This window comes from Micromesistius poutassou (genome assembly GCF_964030765.1).
Source record: "Micromesistius poutassou genome assembly, chromosome: 5".
Taxonomy (NCBI): Eukaryota; Metazoa; Chordata; class Actinopteri; order Gadiformes; family Gadidae; genus Micromesistius; species Micromesistius poutassou.
Window position 1 is genome coordinate 17,672,914 of NC_140275.1, and position 17,015 is coordinate 17,689,928.

At 43.6% G+C, this 17,015-nt stretch overlaps 2 protein-coding genes across 2 annotated transcripts; both read right to left on the reverse strand.

Moving 5' to 3' along the window:
* Nucleotides 1-862: 862 nt before the first annotated feature.
* Nucleotides 863-12,767, reverse strand: fem1c (fem-1 homolog c). Its single transcript, XM_084468413.1, has 6 exons — nt 11,533-12,767; nt 9,658-9,827; nt 9,044-9,232; nt 6,502-7,013; nt 5,025-5,201; nt 863-3,801 (listed from the first exon to the last, which is right to left on the reverse strand). The coding sequence occupies exons 1-6, from the start codon at nt 12,074-12,076 to the stop codon at nt 3,537-3,539; spliced, it is 1,857 nt and encodes a 618-aa protein (XP_084324539.1). The 5' UTR covers nt 12,077-12,767; the 3' UTR covers nt 863-3,536.
* A 407-nt stretch (nt 12,768-13,174) lies between these two features.
* On the reverse strand, nt 13,175-16,736 carry tmed7 (transmembrane p24 trafficking protein 7). The gene is made up of 4 exons (XM_084467574.1): nt 16,720-16,736; nt 16,209-16,375; nt 15,830-16,075; nt 13,175-14,672 (listed from the first exon to the last, which is right to left on the reverse strand). The coding sequence occupies exons 2-4, from the start codon at nt 16,365-16,367 to the stop codon at nt 14,436-14,438; spliced, it is 642 nt and encodes a 213-aa protein (XP_084323700.1). The 5' UTR covers nt 16,368-16,375; nt 16,720-16,736; the 3' UTR covers nt 13,175-14,435.
* Between the last annotated feature and the right edge of the window lie 279 nt (nt 16,737-17,015).

The following is a 17,015-nucleotide window of genomic DNA, read 5'->3' on the forward strand; positions in this document are numbered from 1 at the left end:
AATTAATTATGTTACGTTCAAGTGTTGTCAATGTGCAGGTACACCCAAAAATGTGTGCCATTTGTTTTATTCCTTTGACCTGAGATCTTCTAATGAGTTGAGGAACTAGTTTTTCTTTTTGAAATTTTCTTTTAGAAAGTGTCATGTTCTTGGAACTACAGTCAACTTTCCAGGGGCTTAGGTTGAAGCTTGTTGGTGCGTGTTCTGTGTGGAACAGTATGCATTCACTGTGGAAGAGGCGATTCTACTTAAAGAACATGGTTTCACTTACACGCTATGTTCACAGATGTAAATAGAAGGTCACGGGTCTTTACAGCCGTCAGTCGGGGGGGAAAGGTGCATAGCCTTTTCCCCCTTTCATTTGTACATGTAGTCGAGGATAGTTTCGAGGAAACGTAGATGGCAGCAAAGTACTGGGCGACACATAACTTCAGTTCCCATAAAGGCACTGGATCGATAAACACTCCCAGAAGGGAATTCAAGCTTTCCAGTATAGCATACCACTGCATATTAGGAGAAGAGAAGAACAAGACACAACATGGAATGAAAAAAACCTTTGGCCGTACTGGAAAAAAGGTCAATGGTTTTATTAAACATTAAATCAAACATGGCTCAGAAGTAAGTGGATGCTGAGCTCGCTTCCAAACATATGATAGTTTCACCTATTTGAGCTCACATGTTGCTTTGAGGTGAGCATAGTGTTTAAGGTTCCCAGTAGAATCACTTCCGAGAGATGGCGTGGGGGGGGGGGGGGGGGGGGGGGGGGGGGACACGATGGGCGCACCCCTTTAAACACTGTCAAAAGCTGACAATGCAGCACCATTATTGGTAGTATAGGGTTAGTAGGATTTATACACGCACTTCTATTAAACGGACACACCAGCAGTACAATGTTGGATGTTCCAGTCTCTACAATTAAATACAGTGAAAAGACCATTCTGCATTCCACTCTAGTTGGTGGGGGATAAGGGGCGGGGGTGGGGTCGCCCAACAGGGGGCTCAAATATCAGATGGAGACCCGAGGCACATGGTCCCCCTCCCTGAAGCGTACCCTGGCCCTGACATGACTCTGGAAACTTTGAGGCAGCGAGGGCCGGCGTACTTTACAATATAGACATACAAATCATTTAAATACCCTTTGCTGTAATGGCTTTTCAGATTTATCATAATTAGCATCTGTACTCCCGGACAGTGATCAACAGCGTGGCAATGTTTCCTGACAGTAAGCTCAAAATTGCATGGTATGGAAACTTATTTCGTAAGAAATAAATGAACAATCCATGCTTAATCGTGAACATCGTACTTTGTGACGCTGTATTGTAGGATTTTCAATTATTCCGTCCGTTTTGTAAAAAAAAAAAAAAAATGGCAAACTAAAACAAAAACTCTTTGGAAGTTTCACAGATACATGTAGTCCACTAGACGGACATTGAAGACACCAGGACAACAAGACAAGTGCAACAAGGGTTTATTGTCAAATGGGTTCTTAAGACATGAACTTGATTGATGCCATATTAAATCTTCAACTTAGTTGTAGTAAAGTGCAGATTCAAAGGAAGTTGCCCTTGGAGTACCCCCCCCCCCTTCCCAACCCCCAATACAATTTCTTTCTGGTTTTGAACCTTCTGAATTATTAAATAAGTTGAAATATGAAACCTACAAGTTACGAAAAGCCCTTTTGAAAACCACACACACCTAAAGCTAATGTGCAAAGATATTTCACAAAGCTCATCTCACAGCAAGGCATCCCTTCCCTCGATAGCTCATAGTTCAGTGATGGCTATAGAAAATTAACTTGGATTTGTCAGCATTCTGGTAAAAATATGTCATTGCGGTTGTTAAAATATACGCCTGGTCGCTGTAGAAAGGTGTTTGACTGTAGTTAAAACGAGGAGAGAAAAATGTACTCAAACCTGCACATGCATCTAGACATTCTATTGAGTTTGCTGAAGAACGGTGATGTTCAGGGGTTAACCGTGGAGGAAAAAATAAAAACAAAAACAAAAATAACATGGAGGTCATGCTTTGTGCACAGGGGCTGCACACTGCTGATGGACGCAGACAGCTGGCCCCTGCGGCCTCTCAGAGCAGTCTGGTTCTGTGGTCCTGCATCACGGCCGTCCCACCAGAGCCGGGCTGATTTGATACATCTTTTTTTTTATGCTCAAATAGACTTTGCAAAACAGGCAGACAGCTTTCCCCCACACACACACAATCTTTCTCTCACACACACACACAATCACACACAATCTTTCTCACACACACACACAATCACACACAATCTTTCTCACACACACACACAATCACACACAATCTTTCTCACACACACACACACACACACACACAATCTTACACACACACACACACACACACACACACACACACACACACACACACACACACACACACACACACACACACACACACACACACACACACACACACACACACACACACACACACACACACACACACACACACACACACCTCCTCCTTTGGGAAGATGGAGGCTATACCAGAAAACGGCAGTGGTGAGGTAAACCCAACAATAAAAATCATAAAGAGGAAAATATTGCACAGACAAGTGCCGGCACAGAACAGTCTCTCTTTCCAAACAGCCTGGCCTGTGCATAGGGAAGGATAAAGCACTTATGGTGTTTGCAGACGTTCAACCCTTCTGGTAAAGCTTTGTTTATACACAACATAAAAGGGGACAACATAAGAAAACGAAAGGGTGGACTTTCTGTACTGTGTAGATCCACACCACTTGGCCAAGTTCCAAACACGCATGACAGCCACTGAGCTATGAATGCATTGAATGAGCAGGATGGGCGAGATGCTGAAACCACCGCCTCGAGGAAAGGGTTCATCATGGCTACTGGCAACAGCTGTGGGACCAATAAAACCAACCCAAAGACAGGGGAACACCTGAAGTCCCAGCTTGATTTGACACATCCTCATCCATTTGAAAAGGTCCAGTGACAGTCGATGCAAATCCGGGCCATGGAGGAGATACGTCTCTCAAGAGTAGATCAATAAATAGCCTTGTGGAATTTGGAACAATGACTAAAAACATATTCAAAAATAACAAAAGAACACTGAAGCCCGTTGCGCAGTTCATCCGGAGATACTGTTTCGCATGTCATGATCCACTTGCGATGCGCTCCCACAGGACTGCGGCCAGTCTCAAACCTTCTCCGTGGCCATGGAAGATTCTAGGCAGAACATACGACACACCCAATCCAGCTCCGTTGGGTCAGTCCAGACATTGTCTTTTTTTGTTTTTCCCGTTAAAAACCCTGTCCAAAGAGGTGGAACGTTTCCATTGAGGTGCGTTGGCTCCCAAAGCGCTCCCAATTAGTGAGCAGCCATCCTTATCCGCTCTGGGGTCTCCACCAGGAACTCCCCCTCTGCCCTGTAGGACGACCATGTAGGATAAGAGGAGGGGGCAGTGCAGCTCGTCAGCTCCCTGTCCAATTCAAATAAACCCCAAGACCACCCCCACCCCCACCCCCGGTGGCGTCCTCCCGGGCAGACTATCTGTGCAGCAGGACGAAGGACTCCAGCTTCTCTGGAATGTTTCCCCGGTAACGCAGGCTGTGTTTGACGATGACGCGGGCGGCCAGGCACTGCAGCGTGGTGTGGTTGATGGGCTGGATGATGTTGCGGGCCAGCTCCTTCTTGTCCAGCAGGTCGCAGGCCGACTGCTGGAAGGCGTTGGTGCTGTCGAAGTGGCTCCCGCCCGAGATCAGCAGGTTCATAATGTCCGGGTGGCCGTTGGACGCCGCGACGTGGAGAGGGCTGAGGAGGAACACACCAACCAAGAACATGCGTGTTAGAAGACTTTAAGAAGCTCCACGGGCTACTCAAGTGGATTGGACCCGGGTAAATTTAACACAGGTGTGCAGCCTCACCCATCACATTAAAGGTGACGTATACCACCAGGTGTGAGTGTGATTAGACATTGCAAGCCGTTTTCAAAAATCTGTGTAGGCCTGTCCACCTAGATGTATGCTGGATGACTCAGTCTACCAGCCTACCCAGTGGACTGTAGCAAACGTTGCTCATCTATCCGTCATACATCTAGGTGGACACGCCCACTTGTGATGTCAGAAGAGGCAGATTTTCAAAACTGCTGTTAACGGCTAATCACACCTGGTGGTATAATATGTCACCTCTATTGCCCACAGGTTAAATCAGCCATCGCCACACTCGAGCTCTGACATTGCCAGTACTGAACACCAGCTCAATAAACTGGATTACACTACGTCACCCTGTGTCCTGCTTGTTGGGAGAAGCCCAGTATAGGTGGAGTGTGGCAGCCACCTAGGTGGAGTATTGCTACACTGACGATGACACAGGGAGAGGTGTAGACAGGTGGGGGAGGAGTAAAGACAATGTTATGTCTATCTGGATGTCAGGAATATTTCAATGGCTCAGTGGTTGAATGCGTTGCCATCATAATACCATTATGAAGAATTTCCATGACACCCAGCGATGAAAGGCAGCATACCTAATTTATGTCTCAAAAGTCTCTGGCTTGGTCTAATGCACACTGCTTATGAAAACATAGCTAGAATGTTGAGAGACACTTAGGCCAATGGAATCCTGATAAACCCCATAGCTGACTGACACAGCTCATCACAAGGTTTTGACGTGAACAGAGGTAAACAGCGATGCATTAGAATAATGATACTTAAAACCAAACGCAATAGAACCAATAGACCAACACAAACGGCTATTTCCAGGGGTGATGTCCGAAATGTTGATCATTTACATTTACAACATTGAGGTCCTTCAATTAAAAAACATAAATGGCTGGTTTGGTTTTCACCATTTGTGTTGCTGGTGTCAATCAGAATGAATATCTAGTACAAGTCCAAGTTTCATCTTCATTGTCATGTTAACATTAACCACCCAGCGGGCCGCAGGGTCCAGTGATGAAATGCCTGAACCTCGGGCCTCCATCCAAACCCCTCAATCATCCGACCCAATAAAAGCCCTCCCATAGCATCTCTAGGCACCTGTTGTCGTCCTCATCGCGGCAGTTGACGTCCGCACCGCACTCGAGCAGGATGGAGGCCACCGTCAGGGAGGGGAATTTGCAGACAGGGTAGCGGCCCACGCAGGTGGTGTTGCGGTCCACCGCCAGGTGGAGGGGGCTGTAGCCGTTCTTCCCACAGGGCTGCAGCTTCAGGAACCTGGAGGGAAAAAGAGACAAACCCAGTGTTAAAATAGGAAATTTAGCAGAATAATACCATGTGATTTGACGACAACGTAATAGAGTACTAATTAGTAGGGCTGTCAAGTTCTGGCTGGTATGCACTTGATGGCAGGGGTTACTTTCATAAGTAAGTGTTTATTTGCATAAGTGGTATTTTTTAAAATAATATTTGGGGTGGCAGGGACATATGCAGACCGATGCATTTATTTTTTGAGTGAAACTACGGAGCCGTCAATATTTTCATTAATAATTAAACATATGGTTTGACTTATACAGACAGGAGGTCAGAACAGCCCGGGTTTAACAACGAAGTATAATACTGAACATTTACTAGTCTCCAAACTAATGGACACCAAAGAAGTCGTCGGTCTGGCAGGATTAGGTTAAAAAGGAAGACAAAAAAGTATCAGTAAACATATGTAGGGACATCTAAATTCCAAAGGCATAAATAAAACATTTTTCTTCATGTTATCTGCGATTCTCTGTCAACATTCGTGTTTAATGCTGATAGGCTTTGAGTGTGAATGTATCAGAAGTGGCCATAGCAAGAATCGCTGCACCATTATATTAAACCCTAGAGCAGAACCTAAAATCGAAATCTGACGCGGCACTCTGGTTCATCCGGTGTGCGACACTCTTTATATTCACTTGGACCAAAGATTGGACACTCTAACACCCGATATATACCAATCATATTTCCAATCAATTAATCATTTTTGCACCATTGTAACCGAAGAAATAACGTAACCGTTTAAGCTTGACATTGTGTTTCTAGATTAAATATTGACTCTGTGACGTCTGAAATGTTTGTGTTGGTGATAGCCACCTTTGACTTTGTGCGGGTGACGTCATCACGCGTCAACACAAGTCAATGAGACCAACTGAAAATGTCAGTGGATCTGAAACCCACTGACAACAGCAATGACTTGTTATGCTGATTTATTTGATAATTGTATTATTTTTATTATCATTATTTCCCCATCGACCAATCAATTGGTCATAGAGTTGATCCAATTTCAGTCTACCAAGATATTTGGTTGACTACAGACCTACTTATCAGTTTCATGCCTAAAGAACAAAGAACCCTTCTTGCACTTATATTGTCAGACAGTCTTCCGGTCTTGATCAAAGGGAGACTTTATCAAGTCTGAGTTTGAGTAATCTGTCCCAATGAGCTCCAACAAAAAGGGTGATCACTCGAGAGCAGACCAGCTTGTAATGCTCTCATCCTGTATCAAACTACATTTGTATTCTCCAATACATAGAAACAGCCCCACCTGTAGATGGTCTGCTTCTTGAAGTGGTCCTGCTCGGCTGTGCAAGGCACCTTCTCCAGGAGGCAGATGAGGTGCAGAATGATTGACAGGGCCTTGCTCAGCTGGGCGGGGTCAGGGGGCGTCGGCCCGACTTGTTTGACCGCCCGCTCTATCTCAAGCACGCTCTTGGTCAGGATGCCCATGAGGTCCTCAAAGGACACCGAGGTGCCCAGGACGCCCTTGGCCCGGTCCTGCAGCATGAAGGAGAAGAGCTCTGCGAAGGAGAGCAGGCTGGAGGCCGTCATGGGGCTGAGGGGATCCAGGTTGCTCTGCTGCATGTCCAGCGCGTACTTCCACAGGTTGATGCAGCGCTCAAAGTTCCCAGAGTCGGCATAGACCGCGCCGCGGTAGCGGATATAGTAGGACGTGTCCGGGTGCTGGGGCCCCAAGATCCTCTCCCGGATCAGGAGGGCCTGCATGCGCATCTCGTCCGGGTCGGAAATCAGGCCGTCCAGCTCCTCGCCGTTGGTGACCTGGGAAACCAGACACAGGAGAGACAATGACGCAGACCGCCAACTGGTTTTGCATAAGAGAAGATGGTCATGCTGCTTACTGACCACCACTATCATTCAAAATAATATCAGTGTCTGAAATTCGGCCAAAATAGGCGCTAGTCCACAGGGCTAGTAACTTTCAAAAGTTACTGGCCCTGGTGTAAAGTTACTAGACCAAGCAAATCAATGTATGTCGTAGGCACACGCATCACGTTTTCACATCACACATCACAATTTTCAGAATAAAAATTAAAGAAGAAGCCATTTGGTGGACTTTCAGCTCAGAAAAGATAGAATTTCATCATGGACATTATTATTGTTATTTTTTATGTGTGCTATTTTTGGCATGATTGTTTTATCAGTATAAACCACTATAAACCACACCACTGACGGAGCATGATGATGTAAACCTCTCTTGGACAGCATCTATAAGATTGATTGCGAACATTTATTCATTCATTCTTTATACAGTACATTTAAATGCTAGTGCTGATTATATTACTATTACTCACAGACGTGCGGTCAGGGGTGGCAGAGGAGGCAGAGCTAGGGTGGTATAGGGCCAAGCCCTTGGACTTTCAAGGCCCTTCCCTACTAGAGCATGGAAACCCGACCAGAGCACGGTCACATCAGCGCGATAAATAGAATAGAATAGAAACTTTAATTGCCACACAACAATGTTGGGATTTTTTGGCATTGAAGATTTAAAATTTAAAACAGCTCATTATGTAGAGTAGCCAATGGGGTCGGTCGTTTCACTTGATATAAAGGTTCGTTTTTGTGATTAAAATAAATTAAAAATAGGAGAGTGTGTGATGAAATTTGTTTATGTATGACAACGCAAATCGTGCATAAATTAGCCTAGTCTAGCCTATGTGCGCAGCGCAGATGATGGGAGACATAGGTGGCATCAGGAGTTTATTAACCACGGAAAACGAAGGGACGTCTACTTTGGAAGTATTTCTACTTAGTAGTCAAAGCGGATATGAACCTGTTTATGTCCAATGTAAGGGTTGTAGATATTCATTTAGTTCGATTGAAGGAGAGGATTTAATTGAGTTGGCCCAGAACTTATTAAAGTTGGTGCTACATGGATCAGTGGCAGGCAGTGCAGGACGTAGCCTAGTTGATTGCCTAAATCTTGAATGGATGGATTATGTAGGCTAAAGAGTTATTTCAAGGAAAAGGGCCTTTCGTCAATGGTAAGAGTTGATTTTCATATCAATAAGCTGCTTTCGTGTTAACGTTAATTTTACTTCACTGGGGTCACTCGTGTTCATTTGTTTCATTTAGAGACCTACCAACGCACTGCTATTATTCACATCTCCATCCATTTTTTATGTTTTATAAATGAATAAAAAGTGCTAGTTATACAAATCACCCAACATTTAACAGTGTAGGCTACACGATTAGCATTCAGGCAAACTCATAAAAAATATAGGCTACTCCTGTTTGACCTTCACTTCTAAAACTAAGATTATGTTTACCGTAAAAATTACGTGGCTTACCCATAAGATTGATCGCAAACTTTATTAAATGGTATCCTAGCAACACATGCATGAACCCTATGGGTTATCAGAAGGGACAAAAAACATTTGAATAAACAAATTATGAAAACACGTCTGCAGCGTGTGCTAAATAGGACCAATCTTATGCTGTGCAAGAGAGGTTGACAATAGCAAAAATAGGTTTGCGATGACGGCCGCAATGCTTGTAAAAGACGCTCCGTGCAAAGGGGTTGTAAAATTGCCAGACACACGGGCTGGCAAGTACATACGGTAGACCCGGGCAAGTTACTAGACCTGGGCGTGCGGGCGTGTCGAACCCTGATAATATTCTACATTGTATAACTATTGGCTGAACCTTGGCCTCGGTTTATTAAAAAATAAAAAAAGTCCACTCAAGTCCACTTAAATTTTAATTAATTAAAATGAAGCAGGACGATTCTCGGTCCCGAATGTCAACCCCATTTACTTTGTAAAAACTTTATTGAGCCACATAAGCCTCACCTCCTTGGCGTAGTCGTATGCCATGATCAGATGCTTGGGCTCAGGCTTCTGGACGATGTTGTTGCTGTCTATGTAGCGGAGGTCCATGGCCCTCTTCCAGTACTTTAGAGCACCCAGCAAGTCCCGCTTCTTGTCTACAAACGTGGCACCCAACAGCTCCAGGGCGTCAATCCTCTCCCTGTGGCTCGTCTGGAACAAACATATTATCCTCATTTATCATCAGACATTTGGCAATCGCATCAACCAAAAGTATAGCGCTAAGAAATGCACTGTGAAACGTGTCAAGCTGCCTGAGGAACCGTGAACAGGTTTCAGGTGAAGTCCTCGTATAATGGTAATCCACTAATGTTGACCAACGTAATGCAGTGGGTTCAATCCTTGCACATGTTTGCATTTGCCTCAGGAAATGATCGAGTTACACCAGTGGTGACATGCCACCCCCCCCTGCAAGCCTCCGATGATCTTCCAATAGAAGTCGACAACGCCAAAGAGCTCATTAATCCTTAAAACAAGCACCAACCACGTTCTTGTTGCCACGGCCCGGGCACACCAACGCCATGAAACAAAACACCACAAGCACCGGAAAACTCAAACAAATGAGGGAGAACACAGACCTTCTGGTGCGTGGTGAGGAAGTCCACGATGTTGGTGTGGCCGGTGACGCTGGCTGAGAGCAGTGGCGTCATGCCGTAGCCGTCCCGCTCCATGGACGCCCCGTACGCCAGGAGCATCCGCATGATCTCCAGACTGCCCGACTCTGCACAGTCATGCAGGGCTGTGTTGCCTGGGGGAGGACAAGAGGAGACGGGCCTGTAAGAGGAGTCCCACCATGGTGAGAGCGTGTGCTGAACCCTAGTTTTACTACAGCCAAATGAAATTGTATTGAACACAATGGAATAGACAGAAGAATGTATGTAGAGATGTGTCATGGGCTAAATTATATATCCTGATTGGATGTTGTGATTTCTCTTGCATTCAAAACAATTGCATATAAAGACAAGGCATGCATATCCAGCGTTCACTTCAAAGAACTGCTGTTAACAATTAGGTCCAGCGCATTGAGTGCATTCTTATCGAAAATCCTATTGTTGACCAAATGGCCCCAAGGGCTATTGGGTCAGCACTCCAGCTGGTACGGACCGCCTCAGTTTGTGTAATGTACAAGCCCTGACCCTGGGCCAGCTCTTGTGTGTGCAGTTCTCATGTCGAACGTCAAAAATAAAAAGTATAATATAGTAAAAACTAAAAGGATTACAAAAACCTACATACATGTATCTAAAGATGGAAATTGTTAATTAACTAAAATCAATTGTACTGTGTGCTAATGCAGTGATTGTGATGTAGTGGAAGCAAATGGGATTTTCTCCAAACCACTAGTCACAAGTTATCTTATTGTAGTCTCCAGTATAAGGTCTGAAAAACCATACCCAATTCACATTCTGATCCCTCACATGATCACAAGACAGTCAGCCTTTTGAGCTTTTGCTGGGTAAAAGCCCTCAGTAATTAGTAACATTTTAATGTAAAAAAGGTAATGACTGGCGAATATGCCAATCATTTGAGTTTTTGGCACAAACACCCAAATTCAACGAGAACAATACACTAACACAGTTAATATCAGCTATCCTACAAGTCAACACTCATGGGCCCCTGTAGTAAGGATCCAGAATATCATGTAAACCAGGAGATGTGAAACCAGATCATCAACAGAGCACACAAGTTCCATTCTGAGCAGGATAACAGCATGGGAAAAGATGGAGGCCAGGTATGACGCGACATAGCATCTGTCCCATGGAATCATGCTAAAAGCTATTTTATGTTGTGGGAAACCACTTTGGGCAGTTTCTTCGGGCCACCGTCACCTCATAACCCTCCGGAAGCAGACACAATTATCGGTGTTACTTAATCATTAGGTTAACTATTGTTATTCTTAGGCTTTATTTCCTACTTGGGACCACACTCCATAATGTTTCCCCTAGACACTCCATTCCACTTTTAAAATGTTGATATTAGCTTGAAATTACACAGTACTTTTTTTTCTAACTAAAGAACTTTAAAAACCTTATGATTTATAATGTAAGTCAATCTTTGAAAGGGAACCAATAAGCCAAACTGTTATCAAAGATATAACAAGCAATTACCATCATTAACATCATTTGCCCCATCAACGTGTTTTATCTAGTATAAACAAAATTCACTTGGCAATGCATTAGTAAGAACAACGTTTACCTCAGAATTTGTGTTATGTGAATTACCATAATCCTGAACCAGATTGACTGCAATGTGTCAATACCAAGCAAATTATAATACAGAAAGTTTAAAACATGCCAGGGGCCTGGCATGTTTCCACAACTTCAAAACAGCTCCATGTTGTTGCTGTGGTTATAGAAAGGCATATGGGTAAAGAAGACATGTACTTGATTGAAAGTGAGTTAAGCATGTATGGGATAGTGCATGCGGTAGAAGCTGGTGTTGAGAAAGACACTCACCTTTGACACTCTTCCTGTTAACATCTGCACCTTTCTCCAACAGATACTGCGCTATGTCTTTGTGTCCTTTGTAACAGGAGATCATCAGACAAGTGTGGCCGTGTCGGTTGGCCACCTCGAGGTCTGCCTTGTGTTCCACCAGATACTTCACAATGTCCAGGTGGCCGTCAAAACAGGCCGCTCTCAGGGGGGTTGAATTGGTTAATGTCGTGTTGTTGACCGAGGCCCCATGGCCCAGCAGGGACTGGACTACCTTCAGGTGACCAGCTGCCGAAGCAGCCCAGAGCGGGGGTGCTCCCTCGATCGTCTCCCCGTCAAAGTTCACCGAACCCCCGACCTCGACCGCCGCGCTACAGCACTCTATAAGGTACTCCACCAGGTCCAGGTGTCCGTACCGTGAAGCCATCAGAAGTGGAGTGGCTCCGTTGGTCTTTTCTCCCATCAGTTTGGTCACCTCGTGTCCATCCTTGTTCTCTAGTAGTTTCTGAAGTAACCGGAGCTTACCGTCCCTGGCTGCGTTGAATACTGCCGTTTTTAGATCCATCTCCGGTCACTTAATGGTGTGACTAAATGATGGGTGAATGTAACTGTGGAGCCTATGGTGAAGACCGGCGGAACCCTTTGTTTACTGCAAGCTATGAGCGACGGTCAGTAATAGCCGAGGTGTAAAGGCAATCACATCTATCAAATGATGTTTTCCGCTTGGTGACAGGAACATTAACGTTAACAGTTGAATGTTAGTATCTTAAAAGGCCATAACATACGTTCACCTGCCCCCTCCGCACAGCTAATAGTTTGCAGTAATGGCTCGTGTGTTGTCAACTTCCTTGATTAGCCCAGCAGCTAGCTGACTTACAAACTGTTTTGTCCTCGCGTCGCTGCCATCGACTTTTACTTTCCAAAACGTCTTTCTTCTTTACACATACCTGTCGTCGCCATTATTAGACATCCTATTTCTCCGGTTCCTTTTTGTGTGAAATAAGACAAAGGCCAAAAGCAATCCACCCCCACTCGTTGCTACCAGTAGTTAGCTAGCTGGGTTAGCTTAGCCACAAACGACGTTTCTCTTGTAATTCAGTATGTCAAATACCAATGCTTCTCCCTCCTTATCACCGAGGCACGACAGGCGATGTTATCCGGGAGACGACAAATATGTCATCCGAAGGCAAGCTGTCTCGACAATTGTCTCGGGAGGAAGGAACGACTACTAGGGCAGTGTCCACCCACTGCTTCCCTCGACGGTCACGACTAAGTACTGTCAAATCGAAAACAATGCAGTCTTTTCTCTCGCCCACTTGGAAGATTGACGTGTCAACAGCCCAATCACAGAGCATCCTAGCTTTTACAGCGCGACTATTTTAATCAGAGACCGATAGACAAGAACTACTGTGGGGATTTTCGCCTAAAATGCGTTTTAATGGCTTAAAAAGCTTTGTCCATGATCCATAATGGATTGATATGCTGCCACTAACAGTTGGTCAGAAAATCATTGGAAAATGCCTACAAGTATAGCTACTTCTAGTATTATGGCACCATCTGTATGTTTGAAGAAGACATAGCAGTTCAACTGCGATTTTGGTCTTAGTTTCCAAAGTAAACTTTGCACAAAATAAATGTTAAATAAACACAATTAATAAGTGGCAAAAATTCAATTCCTTTTAATAAAGATGACTGAATATTTCCAGCCAACTGTGAAGACAGCCAGATGGAACAAAGCATGTACAGGGATCAATCAAGTAATACCAAATAATAAGAAATCGATCATGTTTCGTTTCCATCAATTAACCTTTTACCACCACAATTTAGACCATGTATACCAGAGCAAATCTTATTGTATGCCAAAAGGATAAATAATATCCTAATTGTACATTTGCCAGCTTGCTTTTGAAGAGGCTTGAAAACAAAACATTTTTGGTCACAGCCCACTAACATGCACTCATGTGCAAGCAAATCTCTACCAAGGTGATTCCACTAAAGATCTATGCCATCCCCTTGAAGAATATGAATTGCATGTAGTGTTGCTTAACCTTTCCAAACCCAACACACACATTTTCTTTTTACAAAACAAAAAGAAAAATGGATTGAACATTTTCAAATGAGAATTTGAAATAATATTGTACACTCATCCCAATCTTTGACAGATAATTGTCAACATTTCATACCAGTGAAAGATGAGGACGATTTAATCTCACAGAATAAATAGGTTTATGCAATTCATACATTACACAGCAAGGGCTGATGTTAAGGCCCAAACCCTTTTAACAAGCTGTAGTAAATTATCAGGTATCCAAACAAAGTAGTTAATATCCATTTTTTACTTCGAAACACAACCTAAAATACACATGAATTATAAAGAAAAGCAACTTTCAACTCCCATATATGTAATGACATCAAACCAAGGTTTGTTCTAACTGGGATGTTATATCATGACTGTACATATGGATTCCTCTCAGTAAAATCTAATTGGGAAACATAAAAAGGATTAAAATGTAAAATGAACGGCTAGCTCCATCATCGTTATCCAAGCAGCCCACAAACATTGAAGTCTGCCATATGTGTTTTGAGAGTTAATAATTGATGTTACAATTTTAACACCAGACAGTAGGGAGTCGTTGCTGTTTTTTTTTTGCCAATGGAAGGAGGAAGAAATTAAACAACTTGAATCTTTAATGTTTTCATCCACCTCCCTCAACCTTGTTTTACGGTGCACCATTTGAATGAAATAAATGTGAAATAAACTGGGGGGGGGGGGGGGAAGAAAAACAGATAAAGCACCATGGAAAACATTTACAAAAAACAACAACAGGACCTAATTCAAATGTATAGTACTTATGGTTTGCTAAAATGTAAAATGTATTGAGCCAAAAAAAGGTGATGAAAACGATCCCAGGAGTACAAGGTGACTATGATCCAACACGTGTCGTAGTGGTCTTCCTGTCTGAGAAGAAGCTTCTCAGCAGGACCACCTGACTTATGCTGACCACCAGGAGGATGAAGGCTTCACCGATGGACCAGAAGGCCACCCGGGTGTTGAGGTCCTCGGCCCTACTGCGTCCCTGGGCCTCCCGGAGGCGAAAGTGTGTCTGGTAGTCAATGACGGATTTGAGAGCCTCATGGATGGACACACATGCTGACTCCATCTGGCGACAGAGGGGGGGGGGGGGAATTTAGTTATTGTTATAGGTTAGAATACAGGAAGAAAGATCCACATGGTGCATTGAATTGGAGCTGAAACACAGGGCTAATGGTGCGTTCCAGTGCCCATCCAAACCAATGGGACGTGGGACTTATCCTGCCTCCAACTAAGAAAAGTGCACTGGAATGCCTGTCGAAGTGGAACCTCCTACCAGGGAATTCGGGGGAGCTCGACCCCGACTTCACCAAGATAAGTCGGAGAATAATGGCGGCGCCCGTGGAGTCACATGTCGTGAGAGATAAAACTTCAATGAATAGGCTATAAACTTTACTTCTCTGCGTGTAGGGTTGTTTTCGACACACAATTTTAACACAACTTGTTTTTCATATTATTGCATGAAATTATGTTGTTATTATCTGTTAGTATGAAGATATATATACGGTAAAAGCTTGGCGCGGCGGTCGTCAATGTTTTCTGTTTACATTCGACTTCAATTGCCTGGAACGCTTTGAAGTAGGAGCTAGTACACTTAGGTAGGATAAGTCCCACGTCCCATTGCTTTGGATGGGCCCTGGAACGCAGCATAATATAGAGAGAAATCTAGGAAACATCCCATCCCAGCTCTGCCTGAAACACACATTGCAACCAGCACAGAGCAAGCAGAACTCAATAAAAGAACAAAGGAATAAGAGAAGGAAAGGGGCAAATCTATAATAAACAGTGGCATGGGAAACTGATGCAGGGAAGCGGTTTTGAAGGTGTGTGAAAACCTCGAAATGGCAATATTACTGTTGGAAAAGTAACACATTGTTGTTAGCTTACGGAAATTGTTTTGGTGTGTTTATTTCATGTAAATTTTTTCTCTGTATCTGATCTATTCTCTCCCACCTAGGACAATTAGCTTGTAAGTAAAGTAAGTTAAGCTGTTTTAGAGGAAGGGCCAAAATACATTTTTTGGTTGTATAATGCTTCCCACTGCAGCTTATATCAGAATTTTCATTTTGTTAAAAAAAAAGAACTGTGGGAAAAGCCCCGCCGTTTGGGCCCGATTGAATTGTCTCACTGATCAAAAGCATTGGTTGTTTGAAATCTGTTTTGCTTGAGGTTTCCTCAAGAAGGAAATACAATTTTAATTTGTGTCCAACTGAAAAAGCCACCTACCTGTGTGAGAGCTGTGACTCGGTTCTCATTAGGAAACAATGGGGGGTCTTCCCCAACCTGGAAGTCAAAGTAGACAGTCTTGTGCGTGAAAGTTGAAAACTCATTGCTAAAGCAGAACTTGAAGGTGCCATTTCTGGCAGCGGTGAATGTAAAGCTGTCATATTGCTTCTTCATCTCTTTGTAGAGGACGGTTCCATCAGGGTCCTCCAGACGACAATCAACATCATAATGACCCCCAGTCACGACCTGACAGAAATACAGAAAGACAATTTTGCACCTGCAAGCACATTTCCGCCTTATGACAGCAGCTACTATACACACCTTAATATTTGTGGAATGCAAGTCATTTGGAGTCAGCTAGAACTACAAACATACAAACCTGAAATTCCAGTGTACACTTGGTGCCCATGATGATGTCTTCGTAGAAACACTGTTTAGCATTGTCTGGCAGCTCAAATGTGAGCTCTGAACCCAGAACCCACCCACAGAGCAGCTGGGCAAAGAACACCTGCAGAAGCACCCGAATAGCTCCGTACATCTTCGCGGCTGTTATATACATATACAAAATATACATTCAGAAAAAACAGTGGCGTATGAGTTAAATTAAAGCACTGCCAATATGTATTGGTACAGACTGGGATTATAACGTGAATTGTCTATTACAACAAACCCGGACATTGATATTAGCTTGCTAGAAGTAGCTGTATGCTAGTCCTCTAGCTAGCCAGACCGGTTTATTGAAAACAAACGACGGGAGACGGTTAAGTGTTAGTCATATCATATTGTACGTGTCAATGGAATGGTCAGATTCGAGGTCATTTAAAAAAAAGATAGATTTAACATTTGATTCATCCAAATATATTTTGTTGCAGTGGCCATAATACACTCACCCAAATCGCTCACCCGGATGTGACAAATACTAGGTTAAGAACGTTGCATCGACGTGAGTTACCATTGGCTAACATTTTTAGAAGTCCGCCCCTTGCGGCCTATTCGCACAAATTGAATGCATTTCTAAAAAAGAAATCATAATGTACTGGTATCCTCCGTCTGTTTTTAATAAAGTACCATTTTATCGTACTTTATAATAATCAAAAACGTGTCTCAGATAAGTAATTATCGTATGGTGGTACGACATATTGAATAGTTTGCCAACCGTTTTATATCATGATTTGTATGTAATACC